The sequence below is a fragment of the Manis pentadactyla genome, chromosome 2, assembly GCF_030020395.1.
Source record: "Manis pentadactyla isolate mManPen7 chromosome 2, mManPen7.hap1, whole genome shotgun sequence".
Classification (NCBI taxonomy): Eukaryota; Metazoa; Chordata; class Mammalia; order Pholidota; family Manidae; genus Manis; species Manis pentadactyla.
Window position 1 is genome coordinate 89735888 of NC_080020.1, and position 22383 is coordinate 89758270.

The 22383-nt window shown below is 38.1% G+C and overlaps 1 protein-coding gene across 19 annotated transcripts in view; it reads right to left on the reverse strand.

Annotated features, from left to right (window-relative positions):
- Positions 1 to 22383, reverse strand: part of MAST4 (microtubule associated serine/threonine kinase family member 4) — a 536231-nt gene that overhangs the window by 97211 nt on the left and 416637 nt on the right. For all 19 annotated transcript variants that reach the window (XM_057494688.1, XM_057494684.1, XM_036887943.2 and 16 more), the window contains one exon: positions 17872 to 17960. In XM_057494688.1, coding sequence (XP_057350671.1) covers positions 17872 to 17960 — 89 coding nt within the window. The remainder of the gene's footprint in view (positions 1 to 17871; positions 17961 to 22383) is intronic.

The window sequence follows — 22383 nt, forward strand, 5'->3', positions numbered from 1 at the left end:
GGAGAGTCACACACACACACATACATACTCATGTGGATTCTGACTGGAATTGCTTTAAAGCTGATTTAATTTGGGGAGATTATAGTATTTAGCCCTTTCTCTAATGAACATGACATATCTTTCCATTATTCAAAAATAGTTTAGCTTACAAATAAAGTTTTGCTGTGTCTTCACAGACTCTCTTCAAGTTTCTTTCTGGTTACTTGAAAGACATGGCATTTTATGCTCTGGTGTTTTGGGGGGAAGAAGATATGGGAAAAGAGAATGGATTTCTATCCTGAATTGATTCCTTTCTTTCATCATCATTTCTAACTGAGAATAGTTAGTAATATAAAATAATATTAATTTCTACATATTCATCCAGTATACAATCTACTTAATGAATGCTTTTATTAATTTTAATATTCATGCATTTAATTCCCTTGGATATTCATGGTCATTTATATCATCCAAATAACAAATATTACCACCTTTGAGTTACAGACTTTGTTTCAGTTTTATGTGTTGACTGCCTGCAAAGAACCTCTAAAATAAAGTTAAATATTAGTGGGGAAAGATTTGAATAGAATGTCGCTAGAATTTTGCTAAAGTAAGATATCAGCCATTAGTCTATATTAGGTATGTCTTACTACACTGTGGAATTCTCTGTTCATTCTCATTTTCTAAAGAATTTTTAGCAGAAATGGATGTTTAATTTTATAAAGTGCTCTTTCAACACCTATTCAGACAAACATCTGATGCACAGCTTTCACGTATTAGCAGTGTGCATAATAGGAAATCATTCAGCATTCTGGTAGTAGTATATAGCAGTAGTTCATAGCAAATAAGCCTCACAGTGTTCTATTGAATTTTAACATATTTCAATGTGAAGTGGGTTTGTGGTCTTCTTACTCTATGTTGTGTATTTTCTTTTTATTTCTGTGACATAAAAGGAAATCATTGCTCTTCATGCTGGTAAGTTAATATTTTTAAACATTTAAAAAAAATACCAGAATGCATATTTGAATGTATAATGAATTCAAAAGGAATACAGGGTAGATCTCATTTCTTGCCCCACCCCCCAGAGTCAATCAAGGACCTTATTAGCATATGTGCACCTCTGCCACGCATCCACTTCACATCTCAGTCAGTATGAAATCTAGACCTATATTGCTATTAGTGAAACATTATTTATATTATCACATTTTTAAGGAATCTTTTCAAACTTTCATTTTTCTATTAATCCTCATAAAAGCACTTTATGTCCCATCTTTCCAACTCCTTAGTTTTTTCAATTTAATTTCTCTCTCAGTCATCTGTATATCTTTGAGTTTTTTAGGAAAGACATGGAAAGTATATCTGATGTGACCTCAAATATATAATAATGCATTAACACACACATACAGACACGCATACAAACACACATAAGCACAATATGTTAGCAAATAAGACTTTTTTGGCCAAATAATTACCTAGCAATTTGTGAAAGGGAAGTCTGAGGCCAGCATTTTATTCCTGCTGGATAAAAAAAGGAATTTTATTCCTTTGTAAGCAATCTTTTATTTTTCTGTTCAGATGTTTATTGGTATTTTTCCTTCATTATTTAAAAATTTAAAAGTCACAGATCTAGGACTGAGTTTTATTTCTCTGTTTCTTGTTTTGTTACTTGAATTTTCTTCCAACTAGGTAAGTCTCCATTAATAGTATCTTTGACTATTGTTTTTGTTCCATTTATCTGGTCCCCCACCAAAAAGACACATTATTATAAATTAATGAATGAACAACCTGTTTATCTGATGTAAATGTTTAATACCAGAAAGTATGGTTTCTCAAATCTAATAAAGAAAGATCAGGCTGTTTGGAGGTCTCTGATGAGCTCAAAAAGCAGCTCTCTCGTGGTGGAGGTGCCTGCTAGAGATTTTGGTCGCTGGCACAGGGACTGAGTGTCTGAGGCCAGGGTATGCAGTACAGGGGGTGAAACCCATTTCCTGTCTTCTGCCTATGGGGTGTCAGTGTCTGAGGTCTAGCTCTAAGTTGACTGTTTTGAATCATGAGATTTTGTCTTATATGCAGGAGTAATTCTTCCTAAAGATGTGACCAAGCGTTGTTATATTCTTAATCTTCACAGTTACTGCAGTTTTACAAAATAAGAATGGCGGGATCATAAGGATACTTCAATGAAAAGCATGATTAGCTAACAAACACACAACCTGTAAGAACACCCATTTTCAGAAGACGATTCACGTACTATGAGGTATGTTAATATCTGTGACTAAAATGTAGGTACTCTATCTTCCTAGTAAAGACAATTTCACTAAACGAAATGGTAAATAGGTCAGGTTAGATAGGGACATATTCATGACAGAAATGTTTAGGGCCTCATATTATCAGAAGAAATGAGCATCCATCACTTTTGTCAACAATAAGAGCAGGAGGGATGAAACAAAACAACTCCGCAGAACTACTGACAAAGCGGACTGCTACTGCCCTGGAGAAGTTGTCAGGGGAGGTGCGGGCATCTCTGGATGGTAATAGTCGGCCTGGGTCCCTGGAGGGGGCAGAAGAATTTGCATTTGGCCTTACTCTCTTCTGAAAATCAAAACTGTCAGATGAAATGACTAGTGGTAAGCTTAAGACCCAAGGTTTTCTACTGAAATAATGGTTCAAAAGTACCAAATGTGAACCAACTCACATATTCTCTTTCTTTCAACTTCAAGGATGTCAGAATGTGTCCATTCCCAAGCCAAATTAGATCCCAAATGGAAGTGGGCTTTTTACCAATTAAGGAACTTGCTTCATTTCCTCCATTGGCCTACTTAAAATGATTGCATTGAAGGGGGCATGCTCTTTGCCTGAGGATCTCTCTCTCTGTCTGTCTGTCTGTCTGTCTGTCTCTCTCTCTCTCTCTCTCTCACACACACACATGCACACATGCACACACATTCCCTCCTTTCCCTCCCTAGCTGGTCACTCTGGTAACTACTGTAGAGTTCTGGGACATTCTCACATGTGCGAAAGGAGGCATTTAAGGCCTAACTTTTCCAGTTTATAAATATACTTACCACAAACTAATATGTATGCTACTCCAGATAAACAAGGGCATGGCCTTCAAAGTGCCTGGGACAAGTTTCCCATCCAAAGTCCTTCCTACTGGAACACCCATCCTCAGAAGACGAAATGGAAAAAGTGACGATGCCCAAAACATGCCTGTGGGTCACCCAGGCAGGTCCCCTCTCTCCGCCTGAGGCCTGCAGCATCCAGCCTGCTGTCCTACCCTCTCTTCTTCAATATTTTAGATGCTGAGAGATCATTTCTCATCGGACCCTAGAATGCTAAAAGCATGCCCCCAATGAAGAACAGAAGGCCAGTATGAAAGAATCCTGAGAATACAGGGTGAAAAAAACTCCTTTAAAACAAAACAACTAGAAATATGGAGGTACAGCCTTAGAAGAAGTATTCAAAAATAATATTAGAATACATATAATCTAATCTCCTTTAACAGAAAATGAAATGAAAGCCAAGTGAAGATAATCGTTCAAAGTCATCCTTGATTGCTAGCAGACCACCATAAAACTTTAAGAAAATTAACCTAAAATACACTTCATTATATCAAAGGAAAACGTACACACATTTTCTAGGTAGGTTGCATTTCCTGCTGACCATCCTTGACCTTGATTTGGTCACACAAGGACTTGTTAGTTACACCATTACCCTGCTTATCTCCTGAGTAACCAGTTACTCTTTTAATGCACCACAACAACATAGTTCATTCCTAAAATAGCCTGGAATTTTCTCTATCCTTAAGACAAACCCTAATGATAACAACAAAAAACCTATAAACCTATGTGTTTTTTTTGGAAAGTGAGCCAAAAAGTGAGCCCCTCCCCCTCCTCAGGTAGGGGACTCAAGTTCTTTGACAGAGTAGAACCGAAGAAACATAAATGAAGAAAACCATTGATCGGGACATTGTCAGGCCCATGAGAAAAGAGTAAATTTGAAGCTCACCGTGCAGATACCAAGGCCATTCATGATCCCTCCAGAAGGCCTGATTTTCAGGGCCAGATTCCAGGACCTCCCTGGGAGAGGTGTGAGACGCGGTGACCAGGAAGCAGGGTTCCAGACCTGGACCCGACACCAACAAGCCATGGGATCCTGAACACCTGGCTGCCTGGGGTCTCAGTTTCCTAGAACGGTTTTTAAATGTGCTTGTGTGCATGACGCCATGCACACACCCTGCATCTCTAGCACAAGCAAAAGATTACTTCTCTAGCCAAAATGTTACAAAGGTTGATCTTCTCTGCTGAAACAAAGGTGGAGTGTGGAACTGGGAACCCCACTCCCAAACCACCCTTCCACCCCTATCCCTGAGGCAGCCCATCTGGTATGTTGTGGTTCTGATCCACAGGCGGTGACTTTTTTAAAAAATGCCATTCGTGTCCCAAATCTGCTCCAAACCAGAGTCAAGCCCTCAGCTGAGGAATCTCCAAAGGCTAGTATGCAAAAATGAAAATATCACGGACTACGGCAAGTGTGTCCTAGCAGAGACTGTCACAAGGATGCCACATCCCATGGTCTGCATCCTACTTGAAGATGCCAACATCCTGTGTTTTCTTTGCTTCATACTTATATAATGGTAGCCTACCATTTTAACAGGATGAATTCCAATTGCCTAGAAAAATACTTCACTAGTTTCTTAAAACTTCACACTGTTGTGGCACTTTATAATATTGCAAATACTGTCACATTTAAGCAATCTTATGAGGCCGCAAAGGCAAGTTCTATTACTTCTCTAGGTGGAGAGCAATCTGCACAGAGGCACTGCTGATACGTTGCACAGCTGAGCTAAAATCCAAGTCATTGCCCTAACAGCCAGTGTTTATCACATACACCCTTTAGTACTTTATCAGTTGTTGGAGATCTCAAGATAAAAACAGGGTTTGGGTGGCAGGATTACTGAGTCACGTGGTAGCTGGATGTTTCTACACTGTAATCTAAACCCTCAGTCCCTGGGAAAGCAGGCACCCAGAGGAGAGGGCAAACAGCTCTGCAGCTTTGTGCAATAGCTCCTTCCTCACTTACCTGACTTCACTAGGTCACCGTGATGTCACTGGGTACAAAGTTCCTGGAAGTTTAATGGAACTAGCTATTGTTTCACCTAGAAAGAACACACTTGAGATGTACTTAGATATGCATAAAGTTATTTTGGTGCCTACACAACACATTCTTGATGCATATTAAATGTCATTTGCAGCAAGCATTAAACAGCACTTCCTATGTACACAATCTCTGACTCTTAGGGCCTCAAAAATCTAAGTCAGACAACAATGGATGACCCCACTACACAAATGCAAGACAATAGAAGGCCAGCACTTTAAAGAATACCTTCCCAGATTAAGCTGAGAAACTAATCAAGAGTTGATCACAAAGATTTATGTGTAATGCTATTCACCACAACATTACTCAGAAAAACAAAAAGCTGGAAACAGCCGAAATATTCATAAGGGGAAGATAACCACGGCACACTCATGAAATGGCATATTTTGTACTTATGAGAACCAAGTATTTGAAAAAGAGAAGTCATTAAATGATATGTAAAATATACTTATTCAGACAAACACCCACATATTAAGCAGTTAATTCTGAGTGATGGATCAGTATGTAGATGATTTTTATATTCTTCCTTATACTTTCTTGTATTTTCCAAATTTCCCAAAATAAACAAGTACAGCTTTTGTAAACAGAAAACAAGATTTTTAAGACTTTTTTTAAACCTAAAATACTTCTTTCTTTTTAAGCAAAGATCATTCCTTCTTCCTAAAACTACATGACTTTTCTTGTATGTATGCTCTTCTAAATTTTCTCCACGTCTCTCTTCCCTGGTCTCGGGAAACCAAATCAGCTATCAATTCCAGTGCAGGGGTGCTGACAGGCTCTTCTTCCCTGCTGATGAGTCCTCTGAACTTGTGATGGTCGCCACAGTGTATGTACACCTTGACATTTCATAACGAACTCTGTGATTATCCACCGTTATTCCTAATATAAAGGCTTAGACTTGAAAAGCCTGTGATTTGCCTGGCTTTGTAGAGAAGTACTCAAATATTGCTGCTGTAAATACAAAAATGTGCATTAAAGCATCATTAAAGCTGAAATTGTATTTCTGCCAAAGTTCAAAAATAGGGATGGCATGTACCTGACAGTTAAGAAAATGCTCTTTAGCCTATGTGTTTGGATTTAAAATATCGACTTGTAGACCTCCCTTACTGGTTGACAATAGGTACAGGCTACTTTGGTTGTGGTGAGCATCCTGCTCCCTACCCAGGGCAAGGGCACTTAAAGCAGAGAGCTGGCTGGGTCTCCATGCCAACACGACGCCCCGCCCCAAGTTCTTTTATCTCTGTGGAACCGACCATTTTCTGTGCTGCAAATCCACACACTCTCTCCAGCTAATGGGCTGAAGAAGACAGTCTGTAGTTACGGGTAACTGAGGACTTCTGACCCAAGTTCAGAAATAAGCTGGAGGTAAGCTGGTGAAGAGTGTGCCAGCGGCACCCCAGTAGCAGAAAAACTAAAGTCACTCTAACAGTCGCCAGAGCTGTCAGACTGAGACCATCAAGTTGTGAAACCCTGCAGGGTGAGACGTGATGGAGCAAAGATTTTAAATGCACCTTTTTACTTTCTAGGTTATCATATATTTATCATGTATCTCAGGATAAGCAGCCCTCAACACAAAGCAATCTCCTATTTTTCAGTAAGTAGATAAAAAAGGATATGTGTGTGGACAATTCAAATATATAAACCTCCAGGAATTTAGAAGATATAATGACACAGGTCATTTATCTATTTTAAAACAATGAAATACATAATTATACCATATGAGATCTAAGTCTGAAAATGTCTATGGTGATAATTCTTTTTTCTGACTGTAATATTTTATATGATTTGAAATTAGAAGGATTCTTCTGCTCCACTAACTTTCAAGAAAACTGGCTATTTTGAGACTTCAGTTGTTCAAGAGTTCTTTCCCTTCTAAAACTTGTAAGAATCTCTATTTTGAAAGAAAAAATAACATCCAGAATTCCCTGTGTGTATTTTCTGACAAAGAGAACAGTTCAGGTTTCCTCATTTGGTGCAGCACCGCCCCGCTGGCCTGCTCTGAGGAGTCAGGAGGTGGGACAGCAACTCAACTGCCGAAGAGTATGAGGCAAGCACCCCTCCACCCTTAGCAAAGGTTGAAGCAGATTATATTATGGGCAAGGTAAATAAAAGATTTGCTGAAACTAGTTTCAAAATAAAATTAAGATAGTGTACTATAATATGTGGGGCTTTGTAAGTACTTAGGTATTTAAGAGGACTTTCTCTTACAAACCTTGCCTTCAATTCAGGAGTATGCTGCATTTTTGTTCATCAAAGTGAAACAAAGCTCTGTACATTTCTTTGTAAACAGATATTTATTCTTTCCACACATTTTTATTAAGTACCTGATAGGAAATGCTGATTTGATATAAAAATTTACCACTCCCTCTTTTGAGAAGCCCTGTCTTCTCTTGGATTCCAAGACGTTGTGTTCTCTTTCCCTCCTGCCTCTCAGTTTCTGCTGGCTCCTAGTCCCCTCAGAACCTTTAAATGTTGCACGGCAGACTTAGCCCTAGGTCCTGTGTGGTCTTCTCACTCTGAAACTCTGTCCCTCAACGGTTCGAGCCCCTCCCAAGGCTTTAAATACCATCTACGAATGAGTGGCTTCCAAACTGGTACCAACAGCACTGACTCAACTTTTGAGCTTCAGAGCCATAAAACATTTGTTTATTTTTGTCACTTAGATGCTCAGGGGCATCTTAAACCCAAAATGCAGCAAAGCAAACTCTTCAGCATTACCTCAGATCTGTTCTTGTCTCCTCCATCTTGGCAAATGCCATTTTGACTCATCCATATTCCCAGAAAGACATCTGGAAGCCACCTTTGACCAACTCTGTCTCACCCCCCATCTAATCTATCACTAAATACTGTCAATTCTAACTCAAAAAACATGTAATTAAAATCCAATTGGTACTTTAGCAACCAAAAATTCAAAGAAAATCCATAATTGAGACACAATGCAAAAAAGTTGCAAAATTATCACTTTAAAAATGAGTGAAGAGCCCCCCACCCCCACCCCAGTTTATGAGGAAATAAAATCTTGAGTGGCTGCCAAAGAGACCCAAGTTCTACAGAAAAAAAAAAACCAAACAAAACCACCTAATACCACTTTTGTTGACACAGGAAACTTTAAAATTAAATTCAGAAGGCAGCCTCCAAAAGCTTCAATTTATAACAAAGAAGAGAATAAAAAGCTAAATCAGGCCACTCAGATTACATTCCACAATTAGAGATTAGGGGAAAAATGAAGGATGTCAGTCATTAATGTACTACTAGGAATAGATTACATATAAACATGTGGGCTTCTCAAAGGACCAAAATGATAAATGCAGGTCACAGGGCAGATGGGGCACATGAAGGAATTAACAAATACTAATAATGTTGGTATATACCCTCCATTAGTGATTCAACACAAAGCAATACCAAAAACTAGGAAAACACACTGACTGACGCCAGTCCACCCGATTTTATCACCCTTTCCGTAAGCAGGAAGGGCAAGTTGTGCCATTATTCAAGCCAACAATTGGCAATTTACACAAAGGCTAAGGATTAAAAAATAAAACTGTGAGTGCAGAATGGAGTAAGAAGGATGGTATTCTCCATAATTCAGAGAAACAGATTTATGAAATGGTTGAAATCACAGAGCTGATGCATTGTGAAATCATAAAGTTTGGACACACAGAGATAGAGAAATGTGGTCTAGGCCCATGAAAATTTTAATAAAACCAGATGATCCCAAGGTAATGTTCTAGGCAAGGTTGACTAGATTCAGCCATACCATTTGCCAATTTTAACCTATATAAAATGAAACTTTTGAGATGCCCTGGACTGAACACAAGGTTTTACAAATTGATATTGCTGATGTGCTTACAATTAGAAAAAAAAATAATAATGAGGGACAAAAATTACTCGAGTAAAAAAAGAAAGTTTCTATCATTTTTAAGAAAGGGTGCTTATATGAGGCATCCAGAAACTTAATTTCTATTAAGGCTAACAATCAATTTGCTGTGACTCCATGAGCACATAATCTTGCTTTGTCCTAGTTCCCAAACATAAGGAAGTAAGGGAACCATTTGCCTTGTACAACATGTCTACGTGGACAGAGATGGTCACCGCCTTACAGAACGAACATTTTTACTGAAGATCTACAAAGCAGATTTAAAACAGTTTGGTAAATAATGTTTCAAACATGGAAAACCTGCTGAATAAAACCTTTTGAATAAAAGTCACAAAATAACTGAACCAAAGGCATGATTACACTCAGGGCTATGTTCTTGGCTGTGTCATACTGGGTGTCTTAGATATCAGCAATCTTTCACTGACACCTAAGGATCATTTATCTCTATTGTCTAAGTTGTTTCCCACAAGCAAACCAAGATTCACGAGTGACAGCTTCCCCTCTGTGTGCGACAAGCCCTGATGGTACCACAGCACCTGAGCACAAATATGTACGTGAATACTCCCTAGTCATCTAGGGAGTTGTGAGAAGCTGTTTCTTTGCTATCTTTCTCCCTTTGTAGGCTAACCTAAAGAGTTTAGGAAGAATTTCAGAAAAACTCTTGCTGCTCAAAAACTCACTCAGTGCCTGGGAAAACCATCGCCCTAGAGGGCAGACTGAGAGTATGAGAAGGCAAAGAAGCATGTCACTGGTAACTTGTCAAGATGAGGGGACACAGTGAGATCAGAGCAGATGATCCTTACAGCAAGACTAGCTTTGTTTAAAAAATGCAGCTCTACAACAACTAGACACAATGACGACAAAAACTGAAGAAATCAGAAAGAAAAAGACTGACAAACTGGACCACAGAAAAAAAATTTTTTAATAAGGAAAAGAAAAACTTATGTTACTCAAAAAAAAAAAAACTATCAAAAGAGTAAAATAGCAAATCAGAAAAGAATATCAGTTAGATTACACAAGATTAATAAAAACATGTACATTAAAAATACTAATATATTCATCTTATGCCTATTAGAATGGCTATTATAAAAAAGACAGATAACAAGTGTTGCAGAGGATGTGGGGAAAAGGGAACCCCTGTACACTGTAGGTGGGAATGTCAATTGGTGCAGCCACAACGGGAAACAGGATGGAGCTTCCTTAAAAAATTAAAAAGAGAAATATCATATGATCTAGTAATCCCTTTCCAGCTATACATCTGAAGGACATGAATTCACTATCTCAAAGAGAGCCCCCACATTCACTGCAGCATTATTTACAATAGCCAAGATGGAGACAACCCCAGTGTCTACCGACAGATGAATATATAAAGAAAATTTGGTATATATATGTACAACAGAATGCCGTTCAGCTGCAAAAAGAAGGAAATCCTGCCATGTGCAATAACATGGATGAATCTTGAGGGTGTTATACTAAGTGAAATAAGTCAGGCAAAGAAAGATAAATACTGTATGATCTCACTAATATATGGAACACCCCTTCCTCCCAAAAGAAAGAAAGAAAGAAAAAAAAAAAAGACCTCACAGATACAGAGAACAACAGAATGGAAGACATCGAAAATCACAACATTGGTAGTTACCACAGGCTGGGATGGGGATGGGTGAAATAGGTGAAGGCAGTCAAAAGGTACACACTTTCAGTTACAAGATAAATAAGTTCTGGGGATGTAATGTACAGCATGCTGACTATAGTTAACAACTCTACATCATATATTTGAAAGTTGCTAAAAGTAAATCTTAAAAGTTCTCGTTAAAGGGAAAATATGTGTAACTATGTGAGGTGATGGATGTTAACTTATTGTGGCAATCATTTCACAAATTATACACTTATCAAATTATTATGTTGTACATCTTAAACTAATACAATGTTATATGTCAATTTTATCTCAATAAAACTGGAAAAAATACTATGCTGTTTGGCTTATACTGACAGAACCTGAGAAACTGTAACATTAGTGGAGTAAAACAAAAATTTCAGCATACATTTTAGTCTCACGTATAGATGTATAGATACCTCCCTACCTACATACACACACACACACACACACACACACACACACACAATACATACAGGAAAAAGACAAGAGATACAATAAAATGTTAACAGAGGCTATCTCTGGGTAGTGGGTTTATAGTGGATTTATATTTTTCAAGTAATTTCTCATATTTTCTACAAATTATCAGCTTTACTGTTACAACTAGAATGTCCTATTTTACTGTTTAGCCATACCAGTCTTGAAGATCAGAGTCATTCATGGAGACATAGCCTACAAAAGCGCTTTTGAAATTTATCCTATCTTTAAAATGGTACAATCATGCAGATGTTGGAAAGCAGATTAAGGACTTGATTGGCACTGAAAACCAAAATTTCAGGTTTTACTAAATCCATTGCTGCCCACCCACACATCTTCTAAGGCCATGGCTCACATTAACGAAGCAGTGGGTCATTCTGAAGTTCTCGCCAACCTCATGGATGCTCTCTGGTACGTCTCCAGCACCCTGGAGAGCTTACTAAATAACCCAGTTCTATCCCAGACTATCTTCTCCGAAATCGTTAGTCCACCTTGCTTATTTTTTCCTCTGGCTACTTCATCACCAGCTTATTGACTTTCAATTCTTTGCATCAGCACGCTTGTCTGCAAAACCATCACCTTTCACCCCCGTGAAATTTAGTGTCACACCTGATGAATTAGGACAACTGACAGAGCGTAAGTGCAAGCAGAGCAGGTGGTAAAGCTGAGACCATATTCATGCATAGTTCAAAAAGAGACACTCAAAGAAGTCCAAAAGGGAAGGATCCTCATGATTTACTGACAAAATAAAAACTTTACTGAAAAAATGTACCTGGTATCTCATACTGTCTACTTAGAAACAACCTTAACTGAAAGGCTTTGCTGTGTCCTTTGAACCAGTGCCCCAAGGGTGGAGGTGGGGAGGAGGAAAGGTGAGCGATGTGTGACAAAATGTCCCCAGGAACTCGTTCTGAAGAGAGGATGCAGGTGTTTTATTTTGTCACCCAACCCCCATGTGCCTACCCAAGTGCTTTTCTAGGTTTTTCAAGTTTCTACTTGGAGCTGTATTGTTTTCATACAATCTCTCCAGTTCTCTGATTATTTTCACTTCTGTGGACCTCCTTAAGCTCCGTTACATCTTTGCAGAGGGGCTTGGTGAACAGAGCAGCAGTAAATACAGTAGTGACTATTCCTTAGAAATGAGGTCCCTATATGCTATTTATATATATACACATACATATAAAATAATTTGTGAAAGTTTTCCCTTTGTATACTAATTTAACAGCCTATGTGAACTTAGAGGTTTAGGGATATTTCCTGTCTTTAAAAATTCCTAGAGTTGTCCAATAAGAAAGTGAGACTCCTTTCTATCCTTCCTTCCAGAAACCCTGAGGAATGAATCTAAGTAGTACCCTGCAGATTCCCCAGCAAAACAATTTTTGGATAGGAAAGGTTAGGTATTTGGGCCAATTGGGTAATACCTGCCTGTAGGATTCTAAAATCCTGGAGTCAGCAGGTCTCAGTTATTTATTTACATCTAGTCTGTGGCTCATCCTCTGTATCACTCCTAGATCTTATACCATTTGAATCAAAATACAATATGGAAGTGGCACTGTACTAGGGGAATCCTAAAAATGGTCTCCTCAAGATTCCTATCCCTAGTCACTCAAGCAAACAGTCAACTACTATGAAGGGGAAGGGGTTTTGCACATGTAATTAAAAGCCCTAAATTAGTTGACCTTAATAAACAGAGATTATTTCAGTGGGCCTGACCCAATCAGATGAGCCCTTTAAAACAAAGAATTTTCGGCAGCAGGACAAGTTAGAGATCTGCGGCTTGAGAATGACTGGGTGTGTCCTGGTGGCCATGAACACTGAGGAGGGCAGCCTCTAGAAGCTGGAAGTAGCCTCTAGCTGACAGCCAGAATGAAATGGGGACTTTAGTCCTACAATGACAAGGATATGAATCTGTCCACAACCTGCATAGGCATGGAAGTAGATTCTTTCCAGTTTCCAGATAAGAGCCCAGCCCAACTCACATTTTGGTTTTGGTGTTATGATACCCTGTGCAGAAAAACTAGGTGAGGGTTCCCAGGGAACTAGGAGATAATGACTTTCTTTGACTTTGGCCTTATGATACCTTGAAGTCCCCTAAGCTCAAACAGGTCAAGCCTACCTGGATTTCTGCCCTATTGAAGTGTAAGGTTAATAAATGGGTAATGTCTTAAGCTACTCATTTTTTTGGTAACTTGTTACACAGCAATAGAAAACTAATGTAAGCATTATTTTTTTTTATTGGTTTTATTTTTAGAGCCTTATTTTATTATCAAGCCACTACATGCTAATTTCCCTCCTTGCTATTCCCCAAAGATCAACACTGCTAAGTTTCTTCTTTCTCTCTCCAAATACTTCTTATGAATATGCATGAAGATACACAAGTGTGCATATGCACACTAAAACACACACACATAAAATTACACAATGTGTTTTTTACTTTACAATCTATCTTAGGCATCTTTCTATATTAGAACATAAAAGCACACTTCATTCTTTACAACAACCACGCAGTGCTGGATTATATGGCTGAATCATTTTCTACTAAACCAGTCCCTTATTAAAGGACACATTAAATAATAAAGTGTTAACGATTTATCTTTCCATCTGCTAGTTACAAGCAACGCTACACATATCTTCTGTTGGGACATATATTCTGAGAGAATATCAGTAAGATAAATTCCTAGAGATGGATTTGCTGGCCAAAGGGTAAATGCAATTGTTTAAAATGGAAATTTTAACCACTACTGCAAACCGCTATCCAAACAGGTTGTTTCAATTCATATCAACACTTTTGCCCTGTGAATGGGACTACCCCACAGCCTTGCTATCACTGGAGTCCATCAGTTTCATGAAGTTTTAGACAATGTACTGGAGAACAGTACCAGCTCATTATTCTGGTTCACATTTCTCATATGATTGCAATGAATCATCATTTCATAGGTTTTTGTTGGCCTTTTTTTTCTGTGTAACGCCATTTACATCCTTTGCCCATTTTTCTCCTGGCATAGTCACCATTTTCTTACCAATTTATGCAGGCTCAGCTAAGCCAATCAGATGTTACTCAGCTATGGGCATAAAAATATTTTTCACACTTTGTTTTCTTTTGATTTTGTTTATTACATAGAAATTTTCATTTTAGGAGAGACACACTACTTCCTTTGGGGCTTCTGGATTAAATTTCGTGCATAGCATCTTTCTGGAACTAGGAGCCTCTAATTTTCTACCTTTCCTATTTTAAATAGCCTGTCTCGTTCCCTGTGCTTTAAGAGATCCCTGCTCTTAACAGGCCCTGTTTTGCTTGTGGAGATAAGCTCCAGAATCCTACAGCACTACTGACACAGCCAACAAATGAATTAATGCTCCCATTTCTACGGATTCATTTGTTTGGGCATAAATTCATGTGTCAGTGCTGAGTGGTCTAACTCAACTCACATAATCCTTACCCCACATAAGAAAAAGAGAAAGTGTGACTTTATCTTTGGGGTCAATAAGCACTGAGCAGTGTCAGTTTTATTTTCTGTTGTCTTTCACGTAGACATCTAGGAACTCCTGCCTGGCATTCTGGTATCAAACATATGACAGAGAAGTCAGTAATAGGAAGGAAGAAGTCAGAGGCATGGTGAGTGAGGAGGCATTTCACATGATCAAGACATGAGGACTGGTCCTTTATTCAATTTGCATTTTCATCTACTGATACAGAAATGGGAATCTACCAGACTGTGATAAATGTCACTGCTCACCTGACTGACTTCTATAGCTTCCTAGTTGGCTCTGTGACCTGTGGGCTCTGTAACGTAAGGACAAATACTCTCAGAACCTGAAAGACAGGTTTGTCTCTGCCCACTCCTTTGATCAGATATTAAAATTACGTTTGAAGGGAAAAGAATTCTAGCTAAGTCTATACCGAGAAAAGAAAAATAATTAAAAGGATCATTAAAGTCTTAATCACATTTTCTCTAATCTCAGTATGAAAACTAAAGAAAATCACAGCAATCACAGACTGATCAGCAGGAGCATAAAGTATGGTGCAATTGCTACAGAACACTGCAACGAGGAGTAAGCCTGCATCTTTTTAACCACTACTGAATTATATGTAAGAAGTGGGATCCATCATTTGCTTAGCACCTAGTATACACTGCTGGGCATTGTGCTGAAGGAATGTAAAGATGAAAAAAATATACAGTCCCAGCCACTGAGTAAGGTATTTGGCCTTGCATGATCCTGTCAGCTTTTACTATTATGAGAACAATGTAACAGAAATCATCAAAGTATAAATGGTAAGAATATAAACAGTTGTGTACATAGCACGCAGTTTTGAAAATATAATATTACCAACTGTTTACCCCTCTCCACAATTATAACCTACTCACATCTTCTCAGAGGTAACTACGATCATGAAATTGGTCTTTAAAATTACCATGTTTTCCTTTAGACTCTTACTACAAGTGCCTATATACATGTGTATGTATATAAGTGTGTGCGTATCCCTAAACAAAACATTGTATGCAGCACTGTGTTAACCTTATATGAATGGCGTTAAGCAATATTCTTTTGCCTCTTATTTTTGCTGTCCAACACTGTCTTTGAGCCTCGTCCGTGCATCTCTGAGCTGTACTATCCACTGGTTTGCTATATGCACAATGTGCTCTGGATGACAATGCTACAATTCATTTTCCAACTGATAGATTTTTCGGTGGCTTCAAATGGTCAGCTATTACAAACAGTGCTGCTATGAGCAGTTTAGGACACATCTTCTCGTGTGTATGTGCAAGAGTTTCTCTAAAGCTTTACCTGGGTGTGTTTGTGGACTTCAGTGTCTTGCTACAGTATCAATTTTACCTATTTATCTTTTTCCTTTACCATCTTTTATGCATTATTATATATATAATATAAATATATATATATATATATATAAAATAAAATTTCATTCCAAAGGAGCGATCACCTGTCTCTCCCTTGTCCCCAAACATGTTATAGATTAACGCCCGCTCTCAACTTGAGAGTCACCCTCAGCAAAACAACTGATTTCTGGGGGAATCACAGACCTACTTTTTTTTTTCATTAAGGTCAACATTGTGGTTACAACATCCACCCATATTATCAAGTCTGCCCCACACACCCCATTGCAGTCACCGTCCATCAACATAGTAAGATGCTATAGAGTCACTACTTGCGTAGACCTACTTTTAAATATAAATTTGACATAATCTGAAAGCCCATCAGTGTTAAATTAGTTTTCACAAAAGTACAAGGGAGGTAGGGCTTTAATTGCTTATCCTTTCAACCTATCATTCTTCACAATCCTGAAAACACTTTAAAACACAGATCCTCCTCAAAGGCCTTGAAAGGAGCTCAAAAGTAAAAATTCCTTCTACTCCCTGACTTGCACCTCTCTTTCCAACTTTCTGTTCTCTTACAGTCATGTGCGTACATCCCACACTCTAGCCACACGCTGGGAACGTCCCTTTCCTCGCCCCACTTCTCCATGCCAAAGTCTTGCCCATCTTTCAACATTCTGAGCAAGTGGTTTCTTCAAACTCTCCCAGACTTTCCTGATTGGAATGAATCCTTTTCTTCTTTGCACTATGTTGGATAGAACTTTAAAAAACAGAACAGAACAACCACACGACACATAGAGCACTCTTTACCATACAGTTTGGGTATTACAGCTTCACCTTCCTTGCAGTTAGTACCTGAGGCCAAGGGCCTCATCTATGGAATCTTCATTGTCACTACAGTGTTTATGGGTGTAATAGGTAAGTTATCTATGCCACTGTCATGTAAAACCAGATAAACTCTTGTGCACACAAAAGAGAAGACATGTCCTAGACTACTCATATCGTGCTGTTTACAACAGTTAATATAAGTAATAGGTGAGTTCAACTTTAGGGAGAAAAATGCTTTAAAGTTCTGATGGAGTTTAGAACACATGACTCCAAAATATGGCATCTTGATATACTGAATATTTTAAGCTAAAGGAGTTTGAGAAATGGCAGGTGTAGGACGGACTTTGGACCTTCCCTTAAGGCAGGTCATGAATCCCTCTTATGAGTGGCGCCCTCCCTACACCCAGAGGAGAAGAGCATCCTTATCTCTGAAGAGAAGGGACATGGAGGAATCTGAGTAAACAGGCCTTGTCACGTTCTCCCCTGCTTACTGCACTTAGCTCACCTTTGTCCTAGGACAGCTTGGCATGACTTTCCACTCTTCATCAAACCTAGCATAAGAATACTCAGGTTTAACCCTTTGGGGCTTCATTTCCTTATGAAGGCTTCCATGTCATGTAAAAGTTGTGTTAACTAAATCTGTATGCTTTTCTTTGTTAATCTGTCTTTGGTTCCAGGGCTCCCACTGAAGCATTAGAAAAAGGTATTTTTCCTCCCCATCAGTTTTAACATTAGCTCTTTTTGTATGAATTAACATGTCTGCATTTCCCAAAGATAATTCTAATGTGAAATATGTCTTGCATCACCTACAAATTTAGAAACGGAGAAATAAGTAATTGAAAAAAGGAACCCCACAGAAAAAGAAATCCCCAATTTCAGAGTCCAAACACTCTGAGAGAGAGGAGGAGGTTTGGGCTAACTTATCAGAAAGAACAACTTAGTGATAAGGCCACAAGAATTCTAAGATAACAAGATATGAAGACATACCTCAATTTTCACATGCCAGGATTACTTTAAAAACTGGCAAACAGAAGTAAAACAAAATGCAAGATAGGGTAATTAATTACCTGCATGAGCAGAGAGAGGTGAGTGTGGCCGAGGCAACGCTGGTGACTGCCCATTGCCGATCAAGCTTTTCCGGTTGCTTGTTCGGCAACTGTCAAAAGGAAAATAAAAATCCTGTGTTAAAAAGAGAATTTAACATCAATAATGTTCAGGTATATTCAACACAGGCATAGGCTAGAGGTCCAACAATCTATCTGTTCATGCTATGCCTAAAATGTCTGCAGGTTAATATCAATTCACTAATACATGAGGGGTGTCTGCCTCTTGAGTATTAGAAAAGATAATGTATTCACAGAGTGTTATACCAACATTCTTCACCACCAGTGAAGCTATAATGAAATGCCTTCTTCAGTTATTGCAAATACGTGACATGCCATACACACAAGTGATAAATGAAGGACTGAAATCAGCAAACCACAGGTAGCATCTTCGTTGACATGAAATTTCTAATACAAAATTACATGCAATGAGGCGCAATGACATTAATCTTACAATGATGCACTAATTAAAAATCTAATTATTTAGACAAATTTCCTATTGGTACCTTTTGTCAATAAAACAGCCGATGCCTAAGGTCTAGGTATTTCAGTATGCCTTCATTTTTCATCTTGCATACTACAAATTCCTCATTAAGGTAAATATTTTGGAATCATAAAAACCAATTCCAGTTTGCATTAAAATAACAAGGCCTTTTTTCACAGGCACACTACCTACTGCTTTTATGCTGGTACTCAGTGAATAGAAATAAACTGCTACATATGGACACAGGTCAATTATTTGTTTCTGTTTCTGCTAGTAGGAAGTTACAGAATGGCTATTTTGATTCCAGAGTAACTTTCACAAACCTCAAAGAATAAGATAAACGCACAACTGGTTGATGATGATGTGGATATCATCTAATATACATTTGCTTTTGTTCAGTACAGATTGTCACTTCAGCCTCTATTATAGTACAGTAGTAAGAAAAAGATAAGAAAAGGTTACCTAAAAGGTTACCTCATTCAATTCACCTAACAAGGTTCAGGGCACTGTGACTCCACCCTCCTACACTTGGGTTAGCCTCAACAACTGTTAAAGGTTTATTGTAAGGCCTTCTTAACTCAGAGTGTACCTTTGTTATAGCAGGTTCTTGAAACAGGAATTTTCACCTGACTTCTGAATTAGGTAGAGTGGACATATTTGAGAGTTTGTATAAAACACTTGAAAGGAACATTTCTACATATTCAAATAATATGTTTTAAAACCAAACCCAATTTCTTCCAGCAATATTAACTTGGAAACCAATCCTCCCTCTTAAGATGTTTGCTGCTTATTATCATTTGTCAACATTCACATATTCATAATATCTTAAGGTCAGGCTGCATCATTTTATTTTCCTTACTGGAGCAATCAACATCCCCTAGCATTATCTGTGAGTTTAATTAAGATCATGTTTACTCAGCCTTAAAGAAGTTGTTGAATAAGAATAGACCCTTGATACTTAATTATGAAGGCAGATTGTGATATTATCAACTCATCTATCAAGAACCATATTCAACCTATTAAATTCATAATCATTAAATCAGTGTGATTGTTTTAAAAAGATACTATATAATGTATTTAGTGTTAATTCACATTAATGTCTCCTTTCAATACAGGAATTTAAAATACATCAACATACTGATGTTAATAAAAGAGATTATAAGTGACAGATTTATGCCCTGGAAATCTCAGCAAAGTTATTTGTTAATTTGAGCAAATTAACTGAAATATGGGTTAAGTGTCACTAAAAAAAATTGGCTATTTGTATTATTTTTACATTTAACATTTGATTTAAATCATTTATGAAGATTTTCTCATGAGTCAATTATTAACATTTATATTTGTAAATCAAATAAGAAATGTGTATCAAGAGTAACAATAATCTAATGAATAGGTTAAATAGGGATATAGGCAAAATTTGCTGACTTACCTTAAGCTAAAATTTAGAAAATACTATTTATTGAAGAAAACTTAAAAAAATTTAGTTTTCCTAAGAAATATATAGAATAACTAATAGACTACCACAAATCAAATAACTAACAATTTAGATTTAAAACAAACCACAAACAAAACATTCTCACAATGTATCACTTATTTAAAGTCTACCAAAAAGGGATGGAGAAGTACTGATTTTAAAAATGTGATTCAAAAAAAAAAAGCTCAGAAATGTCTAAATAAAACCTGAAAATGGAATATATTTGGTCAATATAGAAAATATGAAAATATAAAAGATAAAAAATATTTAAGTTTATGTTACATTTATCCTATATTTGCTTACTCTCTGTAAAGATTTATAGTCTTTAAAAATGGATGATTATAAGTACAATTTAGAGTTAAAGAAAAAACAGGATTTTTCATCTATGACTATATGAGCAAGTTAAAACACGTTAAAAACAAACTGCTCAGAATTTGAACAGTTTCCTGTATTTAAGGTACTGGTAGTTGTGTTACATAAAACCTTTAATAATCAGAGGCACATCTTATTGACAAACCCTATGAACAATCAAAGCCAAAAGTGTCTTCTTTAACCTCTGTATGGATCTATAGAAGGTAGAGACAGTATTAAAATGATAACAGACTTGGAAATTTCTAGAATCTCTGAACAATAAAACAGGAAGCTTTTAAACATTAAGTGTTCCTAATTATTGCAAAATCAGACTTTACAAAATACAGGCTGAGATGGGGTTATCTTATCCTGTATTTAGCCCCCAATAGCTGGGTCTTCACACACCACACACACAGAAACTCACACTCCCAGGACCCTACTGAGACATTCTGTAGATAACTTTCCAAGGCTGGGGGAGGGGAGGTCATCCAATTCCTATAGTACCTGCTTCTGGCATCTCTGAAAGGCACCTAATCTTAGGGTTCAAGGCACCTAAGTCCCTGTAAATGAATTAAAACCTGCATCTAACACCTCAGGAAAACTCCCAGTGGGCAGGACCTATGAGTGTTCACTACTTGGACTGCTGCAAAAGTGGCACTGCCCATGACAGTAATGACACTGGTACAAAATGCTGAGCTGACCTCTGTCATCATTATTTATTCATCCAGGTCATCACGTTCTGCTGCTGATGAAAGGAGAAGTTCACAGCATCTAAGCCTGAGCGCAGCTCCCCAGGTACAGGCGACCACACCACACTCATTCAGTCCAAGTGATAAAAGAGTGATGATATCACCAACTGGAGCAAAATCAAGATCTCTTTGATTCAGCCTTGCTTTTTCTCAAACAGTTGTCACCCAAGGGAAAAACAGGTAATGTCCAACCTTCACTTCTATTGTACCAGAAAACTTTTAACTGATTTAAAATTTACCCTCATCTAGGCATATGAGTTTGTCAAGCATTACCTCCAGTTTTCAGTATTGGGAACACAGGTAAATGGCTGCAAAAATGAAACTGAAGAACAGTTCTGAATTCAAGTGTTCTCTCTCTATCCCCAAAGGCCTTCTTTCTGAAGAATTCCCTGAGAAGAAACAAAGCCCCGCCACCTGCCTGTGTTTCCATTTGAAAGTCAAACACTGCAGCACCCACGTCCCCCAAAGCAGCTCCTCCTCTCAGTTTTCCAGCTGAGGCGACACATGGAGACACTTACTTTACCTGTGGGTAACACACTCAACTCGTTCTCTTAATTTGAAAGGTGATATAAAGGCACAGTTAGAGGCGTTACTTGCAAAATCTGAATTTCACCTGAGAAGACAGCCACATACAAGTTGAGACAAAGGCCAAGATAAGCAATGGACTGCCACAGGAGCTCTTGATGCCAGGTAAGCATTTCTTTTTACCTCATTTCTTGGTTCTTCCCTGGAAAGAGGTGAAGTGAGAGCTGAACAGAGCACCACTCCTGCTCCGAGTTCACTGTGCCTGTCACCCCAGCCTTTCACAGGTAGCTCTCCAACCCCATTACTGCCAACAGCACCTTCCACTGCTAGGAAGACAGAGGTGGAGCAAGTGCTTCATCGTCTAAGGCAGGCCTAACTCAGTGTGAGGACAAAGGGGAACATGGGCTACTAAGCTAAAGGAGGGGAGGGAATGTATCCATGTTTGGTCCAAAGCACCTATAATCGGCTCCAGTCTGGGCTGGCCTCCATCTGAAAGGCCTGGAGGGACCTGCACGGTTCACATTTGGATCTGTCACATCTCTCCTGGCAGAAGAACCTGTTAATTATCCTCTGCCAGTTCTGTAAAAGCTGGGTGGTCTACCAGGCTGTGGCCTTTTGCAACTGTTCTGAGTAGCTGAAATCCAGTTTAATTTTAAATTACATTCATTTTGAAACATGAATACTGATCATACCTGATTACAGCAAGACAAGCTGCAGAGGGGAAACCTCTGTAATTTCTAACATTCAAAGCTGACTTTGAAAGGTCAGCACTCAAGAGGGACACATGACTGACCATGACTGAGAGGCAGTGACCATATAGTTCATTGCATAAGGCCCAGTAATTCTGAAAGCTAGACTATAGTTTATTAATTCATCTTGATAAATTTTCTCAG